The sequence below is a fragment of the Lutra lutra genome, chromosome 14 (assembly GCF_902655055.1).
Source record: "Lutra lutra chromosome 14, mLutLut1.2, whole genome shotgun sequence".
NCBI classification, from domain to species: domain Eukaryota; kingdom Metazoa; phylum Chordata; class Mammalia; order Carnivora; family Mustelidae; genus Lutra; species Lutra lutra.
In genome coordinates, this window is record NC_062291.1 from 79,467,000 (window position 1) to 79,485,899 (window position 18,900).

The 18,900-nt window shown below is 49.6% G+C and overlaps 1 protein-coding gene and 1 pseudogene across 14 annotated transcripts in view; one reads left to right on the forward strand and one right to left on the reverse strand.

The window, feature by feature from the left end:
- The window catches only part of TACC2 (transforming acidic coiled-coil containing protein 2), a 205,913-nt gene that overhangs the window by 25,938 nt on the left and 161,075 nt on the right, over window positions 1–18,900 (forward strand). For 10 of the 14 annotated variants that reach the window (XM_047703147.1, XM_047703149.1, XM_047703139.1 and 7 more), the window contains exons 3-4: window positions 2,550–2,609; window positions 17,322–17,437. In XM_047703147.1, coding sequence (XP_047559103.1) covers window positions 2,550–2,609; window positions 17,322–17,437 — 176 coding nt within the window. Of the gene's footprint in view, window positions 1–2,549; window positions 2,610–8,509; window positions 8,779–17,321; window positions 17,438–18,900 lie in introns of those variants that run through there. The other 4 variants (XM_047703142.1, XM_047703143.1, XM_047703140.1 and 1 more) reach the window with 3 other exon arrangements.
- On the reverse strand, window positions 16,395–16,480 carry LOC125085318 (uncharacterized; annotated as a pseudogene).

The window sequence follows — 18,900 nt, forward strand, 5'->3', positions numbered from 1 at the left end:
AATAAATAAAATCTTAAAAAAAAACCTAATCTGATAAAACGAGTTGGGGAGTGCTTTCTCCTATTTTATTAGAAGAGGTTTTGTAAAGAAATTTTACAATTTTCAAAATGTTGACAACTAATTTAAATTATTTTTAAACATCCTGTGAGCCAAAAAGATGCTCCTGCTGGCTGGGGTTGGCTCAGGCCCTACCTCTTTTTAACCTCTAACTTAAAGGAATGTTCTATCTTGTGTTTTAGAGTGAAGAAGACCATGGCCATTGATTCAGTGCCTTCTGTGTGCAGACTCAGTACAGGCACTAGACTCTGGCCTTTAGTTCTGCTGATTAACAAAGCAAGCGGCTCAGAATCAGTACCTTCTCTAAACACTTGCAGGTCTGTGGGCCCCAAACCACCAGCAAGCTCCACTCCTGGCTACAAATACGACAGAGCACTGGTTCTCAGTGCGGGTGTTTGCCACCCCCGGACATTTGTCCATGTCTGCAGGCAGGTTTGGTACCACAGCTACAGAATGGAGGTACTGCTGGTAACTAGTAGGGGTCACAGGGACAGCCCCACAACAGAATTATTCTTCTCAAAATGTCAAAGGTGCCAAGGCTGAGAAAATGTAGAACAGAGGAACATTTGTCTTACATGCTTGAAGAGACCTCCTTGGGGCAGTGGCTGAACTTCTTGAATCCGAGATGAATTTCTACCTGAATACAGGCAAATTAAAGTGGCTTACATGTTTTCTTCACGTTTACTAAACGACACTGTCCAGAATTGGAGGCTGGTTTACTCAGGAGAGACTCAGAGAGATGGAATTGCAAGGTCAAATAAAGGGCGTTTTCAAAACTCTTGTTATGGAACTAGATCTAGATCTCTTTATATCTACGTACAAAGTATTTTCCAGAAAGGTGATGCAAATTTATACTTTTCTCATCAGGGTACAAGGGGTTTCAAATCTTACTATATCCTTGCAAGCAATGAATATAGTTCAGTATTTCAGATCTTTACTTCTCAATTCCTGCTAGACCCCAACCCTGTCCTCCCTCTCCAGTTCCCTCCTGGAGCAGATAGGAGCTGTCTTCCTGCCATTGCGAATTCTCACAACTGCAGCCTCATTCACACATGGCCCAGTGGGGCAGGACAGCATTACCTCTAGGACTCCAGGGTCAGGTCAAGGTTTGCCTTTCACAGAGAAACAAGGGGGATGAAGCACAAGTACATGCAGCTACAGGATTGGGGCTCCCCCATGGGGCTGGCGTTCCAGACTCATCTTTCCACTGTCTCCCAAACATCCACTGTCACCCTACATTCCTCAAACCTGAACCAAGCTCCTCTTCCCCATCCTTTTCTCCTCCTGTGTCCCCCACTTCCAAAAACCATGATCATCTACCCTACCATCCAATACAGGAATCTGGGGATCACCTCTGACTCCACTCACTCCCATTCTCCCCATTTAATAAGTCGCTCTATGATTTGTAATTAATAAATGAATGGCCTGGCCATTTAGCCTTTCAAATTTCTATATAATTAGGACTTTTTTTTTTCAGTTGTGAGACCCAGAAAGCTATCTCCAATGACCATAAGCAGAGAAGGCTTATTTGGCTTATAGAATTAGGAAGTCCCAAGAGAGGGTCTCTGCTCAGCAGTCCCTGAGTGCAGACATTCAGAAGAGGACTCTGGCACTCTGTCTTCTCTGGCTCTTGCTCTGCTCTCCTCCTGGGTGATGCCTGGGTGCTCAGGGAGGGGCCCTCAGCCTGGGAGAAACAAAACAGAAGAAAACAAAATTTAAAAACCGCACTGGCTGTTCCAGGCATCTAGACTTCCTCCCGTTAATGGTCCATCCTGGCAATCAGCACGCCCTGAGGTCTGGCCCAGATGGTGTCACATGCCCTGTCTGGGACCGGTCACTGTGCCACCGGATGTGGACACTCTGATTGGCCAGCCTGAGTTATGCAGGGGAAAGGTGGGCCCCAGGGCGGGTGACGGCCCAATTCCTGTCAGAGCACTTCCTCAAAAGATGGACATGTAACAATGACCCAAGATGCAGTTTTTTTCCTAACAGTTTTTTTTTCCCCTCCCCACCCCCACCGCACACCCTATTACCCCACACCTGGATCAGGGCAGGCTGCCCCAAACCAGTTTCTCTGCCTCCATGCTTCCTTCCCCCCAACCGCATCCATGCCCCCAGGCCTGCCCCAGAGCTCTTCCTCTGTGTAGATGCACTTGGGGTCCCAGCATTCTGCCTTCATGTGAACTCACCAAGGAAAGACAGGGGTCTGGAGGACCTGTTTGTACAGAGATGGAAGACTGGGCACCAAGGACCAGCCACGTCATCAGGGCAAAGGATGAGGACAGGCCTGTCCATGGCCCACCCTTGCCATCTCCCTACACCCTCAGGCTGCATGTGCCTTTCCCTCTGGTGACTAATGTCCCCTGGTAGCCGTGGGCAGGGTGGGAGTACAGCTAGCAGGAACAGAAACCAGCCAAGGCTGTCCCTCTGGTGCCTCAGGGGTTTTCTGTTCGCTGTGGCCCCTCCTAATGGTGAGACTCCTTTGCTTTCAGCAAGAGAACTCCAGCTTGCCTGATGTCGTCCTGTGGCCTCCGAAGCCTGAGCCTGTGCAGGTACCGGGGCGTGTGCTGTGCGTGTCTGCTTCTCCGCCCCTTCCTAACACCTGGTGTTTGCACACCCTGTGTGTGGTGTGTTCCTTTAAATTCTTAGGTTTTCTCTGCCTTCTCCCATTGCCTCCTTTCACCTACCTACACCGACTTGTAAAACGCAGCAGAATCTGCAGTCGATGTTTAGATTTTGTAAGATAACATTTTGGTGGGCCTGCGTGAGAAGTGGCCCAGCTACTAGGCTGCGAGAAGCTCAACAAAGCTCACGTTCTTGATGTCATGCAGACTCTGGGAGCCCGCACGAACCTTCCACGCTCCTGGCTTTGCTCTCCCTTGCCCCGGCGTGAGGCTTTGTATGGGACAGTGACTCGTGGCCCCGTCTTCCCCTTGGTGGGTAGAACTGATGTGTCGCAAGAAAAGATCGCATTTGCAATCAGCCGTCTGTGTCGTCAGGCCCCTGGTTGAGTCCCAGAGTTTTCGGTTTGGCTGAAGTGTTTGCCATCTCCTGGGGAGAAGGGTAAATTAGGAGCTTCACAACCATTTCAAGGAGATTTTTCCTGGAGAGAATGTCAGACCCAGTTGGTGTGCGCTTGTGGGTGCGGTCAAGGTGCGACAGTAAAATGCCACTCGCTTTGAAATCCTGCCCCACCGGGGAGGGGTGTGAGGCCCGGGGTGGTATGTTCCTAGCTTGAAGAAAAGAGCCTGGAGGCTCAGTTGGTGAAGCTTCCGACTCTTTGATTTGGCTCAGGTCATGATCTCAGGGTCGTGAGATTGAGCCCTGTGGAGTCTGCTTGGGATTCTCTCTCTCCCTTCCCCACCAGTGCTTGCTCAAGTGCTCTCTCCCTCTCTCTCTCTCTCTCTCTCTCTCTCAAATAAATAAATAAATAAATAAATAAATAAATAAAATCTTTTAAAAAAATAAAAGAAAAGAGCTGCTCCATCCCCAAGGGTGGCTGCCTGGTAGGTCTGATCGGTGCCTCTGTTTCTCTCTATACCCCACCAGTGACATTGCAAACTGACCTCTGTGCTCCAGCAGCCAAAGACAGAGATTGGGGACAAAGAGGAACAGTCATTTTTGTAACTTTGCCAGGCAAAGGCGGCTGCTGCGGGCTAATGCTTTCAACACTGCAGACCCGGGCCTGAGTAGCAGGTCAATGGATTTTACAGGAAAATACAGGATCTGGGCTGTTCCAGTAGGAAGGGGGTGCGTGCTGCCCGCCGCAGGGGCATGTCCTCCAGGTGGTCTCCTGATGGGTGCTGGCGCCTGCTGATGGAGGGAAGATGTTAGGGTTTGAAGCTGACAGCCAAGAAAGAATTCTTGAGATGTCTTTGCTGCAAAAAGGTGATTTTATTAAAGCACAGGGAGAGGACCCATGAGCCAAAAGACCTATGCTGGGGTCATGAGGAGTGGCCTATTATATACTTTCAAGTTGGGAGGATAGCCTAAGTCCCTTGGGAATTTTGGAAGCAAGGTTTCCAGGACCTTGAGGGGCCAGCTATTGTTGGGAAAGGTCACTTGTTACTGTTTAATAAAACCCACGTCATGAGACCCTTCAGGTGTATATCTGTGGGTCATATGCTTGGGGGATGTTGTTAACACGTATCTTGGGGGTTTAGAGATAAAGGAAGTTTCCAAAAGAATTTTTATGTGTTAAAGTTGGCTTACAGGATCCTGGGTTGGTGGTTGGGGGGAGGCTAGGAATGCCTTTTGCCCTGGGCGAAGTGTCAACATGGAGGCAGTTGGGTCCCTAGAGGAAGGTCCCTCTTGCCTGTTTCAAGGACTTGTCAATTCTGCCTTTGTTTCCCATATCAGCACCACCAGAGTCTCACTACAGAGCATACACTGAGTTTGCCAGATGTCAGTATAGATACTGAGTTCCTGGAACAAAAGATTCTGTAGAAACTGTTCTGCTAGGATAAAATATACCTACTATGAGATGTACCATGGCAACCATTTTTCCGTGTCCCATGGTGGTGGGGGGTCAGTGGTGTGAAGTTCCTTCATGTTGTACAGCCAACCCCGCCGCCTGTCTCCAGAAAGTTTTCATGAAACTTTTGAAATTCCGTACGTATTAGCCGATATCGTCACATTCCCCTCTTCACTCCCAGCCCTCAGCGGCCACCAGACTACTTTCTATCCCTATAAATCTGATGCCACTTGGTACCTCACCCAAGTGGAGTCACTTTTGTGACTGGTCTGTTTCACTTAACACGATGCCTTCAAGGTTCATCCTCGTTGCGCCCTGTGTGGGGATTTCCTTCCTCTTTAGGGCTGAATAGTACTCCATGATCTAGAGCCCACATTTCCTTCATTCGTTCCTCTGCTGATGGACACGTGGGGTGCTGCCACCATTCACCTAGTGTGAATAATGCTGCTAGGAACGTGGCTGTGCAAATATGTGTGACTCTACTTCTTTGCAGTTGATATCCAAAAGTGGAATTTGCTGGGTCATAAGTGAATTCTATGTTTCATTTTCAGAAAACAACCAGACTTTTCCACAATGGCAGCACCTTTTACATTCCTGTCAACAATGCACAAGGGTTCTGATTTTTCCACATCCTTGCCAACTCTTGCTTTTGTTTTGTTTTGTTGGTTTTATAATAGCCATCCCAGTGGGTGTGAAGCGGTGTCTCCTTGGGGTTAGAGCCTATTTTTAATCAGAGGAGCCTTCTCTGCAGACCTGATGTGCCCAGAAGGAGACAGCCACATAAATTCTGGGAAAAGGAACATTCTGGAAAAGGGAATAGCCTGTGTGACATGTCTGGGAGGGATGAGCTTGTTGTGTTTTGAGATCAGCAAAGAAAGCCAGTGTGGCTGGAGGGGAGTGGGTGAGAGATTATGTCAAGAGTGAGATGAGGGGTGTGGGTGGGGGTGAATCTTATAGGTCATTATCAGCTTTCCAACTGGGATGCGAAGCCACCAGTGGGTTTTCAGCAGAGGAGTGACATGAGCTGACTTGAGATTTGATTTTTTTACTTTCTATTTTATTTTATTAGTAGTATTTTTTAGAGAGGAACATGCGTGCAACTGGGGTGGGGGAGGGGGTTGCCAGAAAGGGAGAGAGAGAATCCTAAGCAGAGTCTAGGGCCTGACAAGGGGCTCGATCTCACAAACCCCAGATTATGACCCAAACTGAAATCAAGAGTCAGATGCTTAACCACCTGAGTCACCCAGGTGCCCTGGTTTGAGATTTTAAGAAGAGCTTTGCGGTTGCTATGTAGAGAATGGTCTCTCTGGGGCAGAGGGCAGAAATGGAGGAGGGGCCCTAGTTAGGAGGTCATTTAGAAGTCAGAGACGTGGATGGTGATGGCTTGGAATGAGGTGGCAGGGAAGGGGGTCCCTGGATTGGGGATATATTTTGAAGGCAGAGAGGGTGGGCTCGATGGTGATGGAATTTGGGAGTGGGAAAAAGAGTAGAATCAAGGTTGAGTCCTAGATGTTTGGTCTGAGCTGCTGAGCAGATAGAAACATCCTTTCCCGAGATCAGGAGAATTGGAGGAGGGGCAGGTGTAGGGAGAAGGTGGGGGATCCAGTGTTCTGGTCTGGCCATCACAGCTGAATGCCTTTAGGTCACTCCAGTGAAATAGGCATTTGGCTGCACAAGAGGTGGAACGCGGGGCGCATGTGGAGTCGAGAGCGTGGGTGTTTGCAGCTGGTCGAGAACACCTGGGGAGCGAGTGAGGACGGGAGAAGGGACTCGGAACTAATCCCCTGAGATGTCCTTTAATATTTAGGTGTGAGCCTCAGGGTGGGGGGCAGTTTGTGAAGGAGTGGTAGCAGAAGACATAGGAAAATGAGGGACCTGGGAGATCTGTGGAGGAGAGGGTCAAGAGAAGGCAGAGGCAGCAGAGGTTCCGGAGAAATCAAGGAGCAGACACCTCCCCAATGACTTGGCAACGTGACGGCCGTCGGTGCGAGGGAAAGCTCATATTGCCCTCCAACCCTTGATAAGCCTTCCCAGTGGAATGACAGGGATGCGGTTTGGCTGGGGGAGGCCTGAAGAGGGAAGTGGAGATAAGAAAGTCGAGAGAGGGGTGCAGATGATGCAGTAAGTTTTTCTAGGATAGGAAAGGGAGCGAATACTGGGACAGTAGCTAGTAGAGGGAGTTGCCTGGGGATTTAAAGATCGAAGATCCTAGATGTCTGCCTGCTGGTGGGAATGAGGGAGAGAGGCAGAGGTCGATGGAGGACCGGTGATCGAAGCGTGAACGGAAGGAAGGCTGACCTTGACTGTTGAGCGGGATTGGAGCAGATCTGGGCTTACAGGAGTGGTCCCTTGCCATCGTGGATGGTGGAGAGAAGACGGAAGGAGATCCACCTGGGAATTGTGAGGATGGAGGAGGGGAGGGGAGGCAGCTCTCTTCTGATGGCTGATTGGGGCGCACGTGCGGCAGACGGTGGGGGGTCCGCTGAGGCAGGGGTATACTGAGCTGCATGGGAGTTGGGGGATGGCAGGTGTCTAAGGAGAACGGACCTTCATGTAGTCACCGAGAGAAGCAGAGATAGGAGGGCTGATAAGAGGACTTCTCTTCCTAGTCTCTTGGCAGGGGGCCTGCAAACTATCTTAATGATTTTTGCTTTTGAAACTTTTTGGCAAGAGCTGATTGTTGAATTGGTGATTGACCTTTAAACCTTAACTCAAGAAGTCAAGTTTAATAACATCACAATTGTCCGGGATCTGGATTCTGCTGACCGGTCAGTTATTTCTTCTTTGATCCACACGAACCCTATTTAAACTCTGAAATTTAGAAATATGGCCTGGAATTTTCTTTTCTTCTTCTTTTTTTTTTTTTCTTCCTGTGCTCTGAAGAGAACAGAAGCCATTGGCGGGGAAAGTTTACACAAGTAGGCTGGATTGAGTCTATCCACTGACTGAAGTTGCCTCCTCACGAGCAAGGGCTCTCAGCCCCAGACCAGCCCCTGGGGGACGCCTGCTGTTGCACGCTGGGTCCTGGGTCCTCGATGTCACTCCTGCTCCGTCCCTCCGGCAACTGAGTCACGGAGGCCTCACAGCTGCTCTTGGGGAGCACAGGGCAGCGCCGTTACTAACATGCACAGCGGTGACTCACACCCAGACCCCAGGCGGCTCCTTCCTGGCAGCTCTCGTTCCTGCGGACGTGTCGGTGGGAATGAAGAGACAGTCACGGTTCCAACCCGGGCGGGGGACGGTGGCTTGTGTGGGGGCGGCAGGCACAGGCCAGCCAGGGGTCAGCAGAGCATCTCACGCTGAGCCCAGGGGAGCCTGCTCTGTCACTGGGAGGGTCAGGGTCCTCGTGTGCGTGTCCCTCTTCGGGGTGGAGACGGCACCGTGGCAAGAGTAGCTTCATCCAGGGCCACTGCTTGGGGTTTCCTGCGTCATGACCCACGTGGAAGGACTTAAGGTGAAATAAGAGCCCCGCCTGCCTTGTCCCGGGCTGTGACAGTGAACGTGATGGTGACAGTTGTTCCTGTTCTTTACTGAGTGTTCAGTTTGGGGGACCCCCCCCCCAGAAGGCCTCGGAGCTCTGAGCACGTGAATTCCAGAGCAGAAGGGCAGCCTTCCACCCACTGGCATCACCACCTCCTGGATTCCCCATGGGATTGTCATGATTCCCGTTGATGGCTCTGACAGCATGAGGAGGAGAAAAAACAACGCACCCTATTATTGTAACGGCCTGACTTAAAAAGCTATGATCACTTAAAACACACACACACACCCCTCTTTTTTTTTAAAAAAGAGATTTCATTATCTGGGTGTTTCTGTATTTTAAGTCCCAGAAAAAAGTGATTCTCAGCTATAGAAACTGAGAGCAATGTTCTGAAGCAAGATGACAGGTGCAGAGCCACCTGACCTGCCCCGGGTGTCAGCCCCAGGGAGCTGCTGTCTGGGCTCAGAGCTGAAGGATGAGCAGAGAAGAAACGGGACCCAGAGTGTGGAGAGCACGTCCCTGTGCGCACAGACTGCAGCCCTGGCCACACTGAGGCAGGTCGCCCTGGTCCTGGCTCCAAGTCCAAGAGGCAGCCGGGGCTGGAGGTTTGTTCCTGAAGGCGACCTCAGCCCTGTGGCCCCAGTTGTGGAATTCCCCGGCATCCCAGAAATGGAAGACCAGGAGGACGGGAGATCCCGTGCTAGGGGAGATGACCCTAGGTCTGGACCACCCAGACACGTCACTGCGCATGTCTCTGCAGGCTGAGGTTAGCTGGGCCTCAGGCACTGGGTGATGGTTACTGGGTTTCATTAATAGAGAAACAGCCCCTCAGTGTGGGCATGTGTGGTTTCAAGCTACAGATGCTTGGGGCCCCAAGTTTAAATGGGGGGGGCAGTTTCTCTCTTTCCTGCGGGACCCAAGGAACCCAACATTCTGAGCATTAAACTAGCCCTGGAAGAAATGTCTTCTAATATTCCACTGGCCGTGGGTGGCCATCTGGGTTGATTTAACTACATTTAATGAGAGAAAAATGGAAGGAAGAGACAGTGAACCAGTGTGAACCCCAGTTCATGAAAATGGAGAGCCTCTCCACTGTGACTCTCCCACAGTATCTCCTAGGGACGCCCTTGCCTGAAGGCTTGTTGCTAACTCTCACTGGAGTGGTTATTTAAATTAGCAAACTGGGGCGCCTGGGTGGCTCAGTGGGTTAAGCCTCTGCCTTCGGCTCAGGTCATGATCTCAGGGTCCTGGGATTGAGCCCGCATCGGGCTCTCTGCTCAGCGGGGAGCCTGCTTTCCCCTCTCTCTCTGCCTGCCTCTCTGCCTACTTGTGATCTCTGTCTAATAAATAAATAAAATCTTAAATATAAAAATAAAATTAGCAAACTGCTAGGTTTGGGCGGGTTGTATCTTCTGAAGCGTCGGATTAACTGCTTTAGCGCTAAGCGTGGACATAGCCCCTGGGGCTCTTAGTTAATGAGTTTTGAATCAATTTCTTCTTTGTAATGATAATAACTAGCATCTATGAGTATCTTCTATAGTGGAGCCTTGTGTGAAGTGCTCTTCATGTATTATGTTATTTAACCTTGAAAAGCCTGTAATTATGATCCCATTTTCCAGATACGGTAACAGAGGCATAGACCCTGAAGCCTTACAGCTAAATAAGCCGTGAAGCTCGGGTTGTTTCTTTTTTTTCTAAGATTTTATTTATTTATTTGACAGACAAAGATCACAAGTAGGCAGAGAGGCAGGCAGAGAGAGGGAGGGGAAGCAGGCTCCCCACTGAGCAGAGAGCCGGATACAGGGCTCGATCCCAGGACCCTGAGATCATGACCTGAGCCGAAGGCAGAGGCTTTAACCACTGAGTCACCCAGGCACCCCTGAAGCTCGGTTTTTAACCACTGCACCTGCGACCTTATTCTTGGGTCCAGCCTCACGCTGCTCCGGCACGACAGTGATGGAGGAATTCGAGAGGGGCAAAACATAAGGTTTATGCCTGCATTTCAGGTCGAGTTGAATAAATGTTATAGGACATGACAGGCTATCCTGACAAACCCAGCTCTTTGAATGAAGAGACTCTCCACCATGTGGGTAGCTCTTTGCCGTCTTGACGAGGTGCTCCTGTCAGCCACTGGGGCAGGCGGGCCAGGGACTGCAATGCCATTTTGCAGACCTCTGTCTAGAAACAGGCTCCAAGAGGTGCACTGATGTGGGTTTTCTGAATGGCTCAGACTTCTTTAAATTATTCTGCTTCTAAAATATTTAAACCCACACAAGACATTAATATTGGGCAGTGTTTTTGAAGTCTCAAAGGTTTTCCTTTCTCCCCACTGACAGAAGATGTCAGAATATGTCAACTCGGGCATCTTGGAAGCTCCCGGGTTCTTTTAGGGTAACTCTTACCATTTTGACCCAGGTGCTGTCCGGGGAGGGAAGATAGATGACGTTCACTGAATGTGGGTTTCTTATTCACTCACTGGGAGGATGAGGACCATGTCTTTTCTTTTTTTTTTTCCCCTCTAAACTTTTTATTTGGGGTTTTTCAGGTTTACAAAAATGTTGTAAAGATAATACAGAACTCCTGCTTTCTCTTCCTGCAGCTTCCTCTAAAATTAACCTCTTATACCATGTCTTTTAAAATCTTCCGTGTCCACTTAGAACCTGAATTCAACCCTTCCCGGACATGAGGCAGAAACATCAAAATCCCACTGAAACATGATTCTTGTTTTCTCTGTATTTTGAGGGACAACCCAGCTCTCTCTGACTCCAAACCTTGTTTGTTTTTCTGCCATATTTGTGTCAGAAAACATTCCATCTGGGGTAGCTGAAAATTCCAGCCTTGGGGCCTGCCCCCCTCCACCCCCATCAGCTCAACAAAGTGACTGCTAGGTGAGGCTCCTGACTGGGGTGTCCTCAGCTGCCAGCTTGGGTAAGCTGTTCCCATCTTTTGTTTTCTCCTCAGAGGGGAAGAAATGTTTGGGATGACCCAGCAGAACTGGTCTGAGTCTTTGCCTTCCCTGGACAGGGCAGATGGGCGGCCCAAGCTGGCCCCAGCACAGAACATGTGTTCCCCCATATTTGGCAACCTCCGGGTTGTTTCTGAAATCCGACTCCTAGTGCCATGGGGATGACCTTCCCAGCATTCACCTGCAGTCACACGGCTCCCATGAAGCTTGCTCAAAGAGTGGGTGAGTTGGCAAGACACTCTGGTCATGATCTAACCATGTTTATGGGCATGACCAGTAAGCCAGAGGGAGCCCATTGAACAGGTAAGGTCAGGGGAATTTTTTTTTTTTTTTAAATGGTAAGACACTTTAGCTCTTGATAAAGTGTATTTTTTTTAGAGCTGGAAAGTGCCTGTTGGAGGATTGCTTTAAAATAGACCCGGGGCTCTGGAGGATTCTAGAGCCAAAGAAAGGCTATTTGTTTACTCAAGCAGTGGCAGCAGAGGAAAGATTTGAAGAAGCAACTTGACAAGGCCGTTTGTCGTGGGGAGGATTGCCAATTTTTTTGTCCTGCCTGCTGCTGGAAAGTGTGAGGGAAATTTTAGACATGCCTGCTGCTTTCTGGTGATGCCTGTGGACACAGCAGACCCCTGACGGTCCTGGGGGCAGCAGGACATAGCGCTGTTGCTAGGATGGAGAGACTGGAAGGGGGACTCAAGAGACACTGAGGGGAAATGTGGCGGAAGAGTGAGGTCTGAGGCCTGCACGCGCTTCTCCCAGCTGGCAGAAGTGGCTTCTGGACCAGATGGAAATACACTATTTTTTATTTATGTATTTATTTTAAAAGATTTTATTTAGGGCGCCTGGGTGGCTCAGTGGGTTAAAACCTCTGCCTTCAGCTCAGGTCATGATCCTGGGGTCCTGGGATTGAGTCCCGCTTCGGGCTCTCTGCTCAGCGGGGAGCCTGCTTCCCTTCCTCTCTCTGCCTGCTTCTCTGCCTACTTGTCATCTCTTTCTCTGTCAAATAAATAAATAAAATCTTTTTTAAAAAAGATTTTATTTATTAGAGAGGGAGTGTGAGAGAGAGAAAGCATGAGCGGGATGCCGATTGGGTAGGGGCAGAGGGAGAAGCAGACTCCCCACTGAGCAGGGAGCGTAGCGCGGACTCGATCCCAGGACCCTGAGCTCATGACCTGTGCTGAAGGTAGATGCTTAACCGACTGAGCCACCCAGGAGCCCTGAAATGGAAATACTCCATTTTCTAAAACATCCAGCACATTTTTATGAAATGCCTCTCCATGCCAGGTGCTATTTTGGGCAATGAACCTAGGCCCCTGGACCACATTATTCATAAATGTCCCGTTGTTTTAGTTACTTGGAGTGTGGCAGGAAGATGGCAGGGATCATAGGCAACTGTTTCCACGTCTGGTGAGGCCACATAAGGTAGGGTTCAAGAGCACAGGCTGGGACTGAATCCCAGGTCTGTCGCTTTCAAGCCGTGTGCCCTAGTGCAAGGGGCTTAAACTCTCTCTGCTGGTGTTCTCATCTGTGAGATAGGGTTGCAGTAAGCACTGAATGAATTTCAACAGGTAAAGCTCTTAGAAGAACAGCACTTGGCACATGGAAATTGTGGATAGTAATAAGTTCGCCGTTACTGTTACAGCAGAGGAAGTGCTAGGTTGGTGTTGGGTGGTACTCTTGCTGTGCACAAAGTATCAGCTTTAAGGAGGAAGACCTGGCCAAGTCACGGAATGTTCTGGTTTTCATCTGAGAAATGGGAAACATTATTTTGCCTTCCTGTTTAGCTCACAGGGATTTTGTAAGAATCTGATCGATTTCAAAGCACTGAAAAGTGCATGTGCCGTTCCTATTGATAGTACTGGTGCTTTTGTTTTTTAAAAAAGTTTTTAAAAGATTTATTTATTTGACAGAGAGAGAAAGGGAGAGAGCACAAGCAGGGGAAACGGGAGGGAGAGGGAGAAGCAGGCTTCAGGACGAGCAGGGAGCCCAATGCGGGGCTCAATCCCAGGACCCCGGAATCATGACCTGAGCCAAAGGCAGACGCTTAACAGACTGAGCCTCCCTGGTGCCCCATTTTTTTTTTAATTTTAAAAAATATTTGTTTATTTTTAGAGAGAGAGTGAGCAGGGAGAGGGCCAGAGGGAGAGGAAGAAAGAGAGAGAGAAGCAGACTCCTTGTGAAGCGTGGAGCCCGATGTAGGGCTTGATCTTACAATGCTGAGATCATGACCTGAGCTGCAATCAAGAGTCGGACTGAGCCCCCCCAGACACCCCAGTACCGGTGTGTGCAGGAAACTATCCGACTCTGTTTTGTCGGAGAGAGATGGCATTCTTCTCGCAGATTAGCTTTCTATTAGGAGGAGGCAGTGGAGCTGAAAAGGCAGAAAGGCAGATCCTTTTGTTTGCTTCAAAGATGAATCCGAGCCCTTCTTATATTTCCTTGCCTGAGGAATGTTAACACATGGTCCCTTATCCCCTTTAATGAGAGCAGGGATCTGCCTCCTTATACCATCTGTTGTTTGCATCTGTCTGGGCTCTTAGACACGTCAGTGTCTTTCCAGAATTACTTAGTGTAACCTTGGTCATGGTAGAAAGAGCAGGAGATTTATCTGTTAAATTATTTGCGGAATCATTTGCCGCCGATGATGTGACTGAACGGGAAACCTGGCCACAGAAGGTGTTTGGAGCTAAGGCCAATGTGACGTTCAGACAAGTAGGAATTGGGTTACAGTTTTAAAAATTCAGGACCCTGGTATGAAAATGTCACTCACTCTGTATTGTTTTTCTTGAGCTACCGTAGTGAAAAATTTTAACTCATGTGTCCAAAAGTAGTAGTGTTATGTAGATAAAGAACATTCTAGAAGAACACTTTGGAGGTTGAACTGACAGTGATTTAAAGTTTGAATTGTCTTGATACCATCCAACAGGGATGATTGTCATTCTGGTTCACAGATCGGGGGACTGAGGTCTATAGGACAGGGCGGAGTTCTCACGTCAGGGAATGGTCCAGCCAGCATGGAAGTCATGCCAGCAGGAAGGGGGTCAGCAGCCCTTCTGTTAGGTGAGGGGTCAGCCCCAGCTCTCTCTGCCGCCTTCAACATTTCCCCCCTAAAGGGTTGGAACAAAAATGCCTTTTTCCGGCACTGGGGTCCGAGAGAAATGGGTCCCTCTAGACTCCACTACTGTGTGATCTTAGCCAAAGACTTCCCTTCTGCAAGCCTCAGCTCTAAAACAAGGACATGAGTAGCACTTTACTCTTAAGGTTGTTGTGAAGTTTAACCACATGGTCCATGGAGACCAGTAGCCCAGTGCCTGGTATTTAGTAAGTGCTCAATTAAACAGGAGCTAGTCTTACTGTCCTTTCCTCCCACATTCTGTCTCAACAAAAGTGAATGAAGGTTCTCTAATTGTAGTACCATGTTAGCACACTAGGATGTGTGGCCCCTGAGAGCTGAGGCTTCTTTGATATTTTACCTTTGGACACAACTGGGGGATCAAAGCAGCCAGCCATTCAGATACGTGCCCTAGTCGGGGGAAACAGAACCAACACCGACTTGCTCTTTAGGCTGTATGTGAAGGTCAAGGACACCACCCATCCAACAGCAGATTCAAGGTGTTAGGAAGACCCCCTAAGTCCAGATTGAACTGATGATTTGCACCCACATGTCCCATGGAAGCTCCAGAATTGGTTTCCAACAACCCCAGCCTGGAAGTTGATAGAGCTGGTGGGTGGCGTTCTCCCTCCCTGGGAGGACTGGGTCTCCCCTTGGCCTGTGTTTATACATCTGTGGTCAAGGCATGGGGTACTGTCTCCCTAGACTGAGCAACTCTAGGGAAGGGATGGAACCTCATTCATTTTTGTAGCCCCCACTTCTAGCATTGGTTCTTGTGCATGGTATGGTTTAGATGAATGTAGAGAACATGAGTGGGGGCAGGGGAGAAGGGCAGAGGGAGAGGGAGAAGCAGGCTCCCTGCTGAGCATGGGCTCCCTCCCAGGTCTCCATGATCATGATCTGAGCTGAAGGCAGACGCTTAACCGCCTGAGCCACCCGGATGAGTGTATTTTAGATAATTGAATAGATCAACAAATCAATAAATACTTTCTGGAAAACTGGGTGAAATGAGATATTTATCAAATGATTTGGCTGCATCAGGATCCGTAGTCACAACTGGTAAATTGTTGGGCTTAGGAGAGGCCTTTTGTATTTCCAGCTGCTGGTTTTGTTGGGCAGGGCCGGCGGGGTCTGTCTCTGGAGCAGCGGCCCTGAGGGGTGAGAGAAGATTTCTGGCAACAAGGAGCAGGCAGACACAGGGAGCCCCGCAAAGTCCAGACGAGCTCTTCTTGCCTGTCTCCTGGTACCTCACCTCTACCGCCTCCCTCAAGGACGGGACCAGGGGTTCACGGAGCTCGGTTTCTCCCAAGCACCCAACAAGCCATGTGCCTAGGTCTGAGCTGTAACACCTGGAGGACAGGGAAGCTGTTTCTAATTCACATGAAGGTGCTGTCTGCTCACAGGCCATGCACCTGCCCGGAGCGACGCCGCCTTCCAATGTTCACACAGGCGCCCCCCCAGGCTAGGGGCTGCTCTGCCCTGTAGATTTGGATCATCTGCCAGGTTTAAGCAAGGCGAAAAGAAATGAGGCCTTGTGTTAACTGTCCCCAAAACTGTGTTCCATGGAACACTAGCTCTAGGAGATGTGACAGGTGACACGTGAACAGAAGGATCCTGATGTCAAGAAACTTTGGGAAAGGGAGTTAGAATTCAATGTCATTTGACCACAGAACTTCTCAGACCCTTTCTGGCACTCCATGAATTTCACTCCGTGAAAAGAGGGCTAGATAACAAGCACTTCTTAAACTTAGCTGACATAGAACACTTCGTCTCCTTCAAAGCTGGTCTGATCATTAATGGAATGTACTTTTTTGGGTTGCAAGTGACAGAAATCCAACTTGTACCAGAGAAGGCAAACAGGGACTTGAGATCTCGGGTAATCGTTGGTTGGAGGGGGCAGAACAGGCTGGGCCCCAGACCAAGTGGTACCAAAGCCTCCACATCACTGGGACCGCTGCCCCTCTGTCCCTCACCCGGCTTCTCTCTGCCTGCTGGCACTAGTCTCTCGGCGCAGGCTGCCTTTGTCCGCAATGTCTACAAACAGGCTGTTGGTAATGCCGCATTCTTATTCTGCAGAACCCTCACCAGATTCCTGCCCCTCTGGGTCTTTGGGAAGTCTTGTGTGCGCCCCAGTGGGCAGGGCTGTGGGGACCTGTGAAGGAGCACTGCCGGGAAGATGGGCTGAAAGACAGCCATTGCTTTGGGTTTAAAGAAGCCCTTTTCCCCTTTCTGACATTTATTCTACACTTAATGAGCCTTATTTATTTATTTATGAGCCTTACTTATTTATAATGAGCCCTATTTATTTATTTATGATCTTATTTATTTAATTAGCAATAATCACACCTCGGATAAACCTCATTTGCTATGATACTGCCACTGCACAAAGCTATGATTTTATTTATTTATTTAACACAGAGAGCGAGCACAAACAGGGGGAGTGGCAGGCAGAGGGAGAAGCAGACTCCCCACTAAGCAAGGAGCCTGAAGCAGGACTCGATCCCAGGACCCTGGGAACATGACCTGAGCCAAAGGCAGATGCTTAGCCAACTGAGCCACCCAGGAGCCCCATTAAATGAGAATTATTTAAATTGATTTTTTAAAACCTCTCATTTCTTTCTGTCCCGTGATCTGAAGTTTGGACCGTCCTTTCTTGGTTTTAAAAAGTGCTTATCTGGCAGACGAGCTTATTGTGGGAGTGAAGGAAAAGCGACGGCCTCTCTGAATGGCTCGGGCCTTGGACGGTGGGCCCAAGTTTCCAAGGGCTCATCATTTTCTTTGTTCAGTGTCTTGCCTGGGTTTCCGGTGGAATTCTGGTTCATGGGACCGCGGGGGAGGGAGGAGGAGATGGCTTCCATCTAGGTGACACCACAAGCCAGTTAGACACTTGAAGATCTTAGAGCAGACATCCTCCCTTTCTCCAGGGAGCAGATGACCCCCACCCCCCCGAAGTCTGGTAGGTGTCCCCAGTCTTGGCCTTGGACTGTCACAGGCATCCTGCTGAGCTGGAGTCTCGTGCATAACCGTGTGTCTCCTCCATCAGAGCAGTGCAGGTGCCGTGCTTGCTGGGCTCCCCGCGTGCCTCCCCGTGCAGCTCGTGCCCACGCGCAGTGCTGCTCAGGCAGACGAGAAAGTAAACGCACAACCTGATGTGGCCGGTGGCCAACTGAGAAATGCTTCTGTGTCTTCAGACACTCCTATTTGATTTCTGTTCCAATTTCTCTTCCTTCAGGCTCAGAAAACTTCACCAGCTCAGAGTCCGGGGTCTGTGCAACCACCTGGGAGCGGTCAGAACGTGAAAGGGGACCCGGAGAAGTCTGGAAGTGCTGGGCATGGAGACTTGCACAGGTAAGAGCCCGGGTCAGAGGACTGGCCCAGCCCAACGTGTGGCTTGCTCGCTACCAGCTCAGCATTTGCTTTGGAAAATTTACTCTAAAACCCATGACATGGTCCTCCATGGTGACATGATCAAAACAGTGGCTTGTAGATGGCTTTGGGATTGCCTCGACCTGCATGATCGGAGAACTAATGTTTTTCTGCCCAATGAAACTAGCAATTACGGGCTTCTGTCCATTCCAGCAATACTCCGGGTTGTTTATCTTCATTATCAGAACTTATTTAAGCCTATAAAGGCTTGAATAAAAAGATCAAGGCTACCAAAGGACGTATCAGGGGTGTCTCATGCGTGGCGAGTTGGGGGAGTCTGTATTCCGGCCTGGTAGCCAATGAGGGCACCAGAGGACAAGACAGGATTCAAATTCTATTACTAACGTGACAGGTACCCTGAGTCCCAGGGAGGCTAGTGGGTGAATTCCAGAAATTAAGAAGGCCACACTGGTGCAGTGGAACCATCGGTCAAAGCCTTCCTCATTATGACCCCCGGGAGGTCCCGATTTCCCTGCTGTGGCTATTGGGAAAAAGTCCAACAGACTCCTCCCATGTGGTGTTTGACACCCATAGTTTTAGGGGCGTTCCCAAGCAGAGGGCCAGCAGATGTGAACATTCAGTCCCCAGGACAGACTCGAGGCACGAACACTGGAGGCAGTCAGTGATTGTGGGTTCAGTGCGTGATCCGGTTGGAAGAACCCTCCTGGGGTTCCAGGAGGCTCTAATTACAGCCTTAAAGCAATAAATCAACAGGAGCTCCAAAAACAAAAATGAAAAATTGAAAGGTAGACCTCGCCCCCGCTACACACACATACACATCATAGACAATAGATAATGAGATTTTTAGGTCATGAATGCTTTGCAGTATCATGTTACCCAAGAGTTGAAGCAACATTTGTGTGTTTGGGCTGTAAATGATGGGGGATCGCGGGTGGGTCAGAGCGCCCCCTGGTGGCAGGAATTCCCAGGCCTGGCTGGTATGACTCTGGGTCGTTCCCACTAATGCCCTCCAGAAGAGGCACTTTGAACCCCTTGGCCTGAACATTAGAATTCTTCAGGGAAATTGTGGGGCAGAGTGTTCTTTTTTGCTGAGGGCATCGCAGAATATGCCTTGAACAACACCTTTGATCCCTGTTTTCTGCAAAAGGGAGGCCTCCTTGGCCTCGTAGACCCCCTGCGGCTGTTCCTCGTTCATGAACTTTTTATCAGGATTACTGGACAGAGGTTTTAAAATTCGGCTCCAATGAGACCCGATGACCCATCTGAACTGGCTCGGGGTGATCACGAAACTAACAGATTCATCTTTTCTGGAATTCTCTGCGAAGGCCCTCCATGCTGGCCAAGACCCGAGGTCCAGCCCCCTCCTCCCCCATGGAGGTTCTGGGATCCCTCAAGAGGCTTGGGAAGTATTTGGGGCCTGGGTC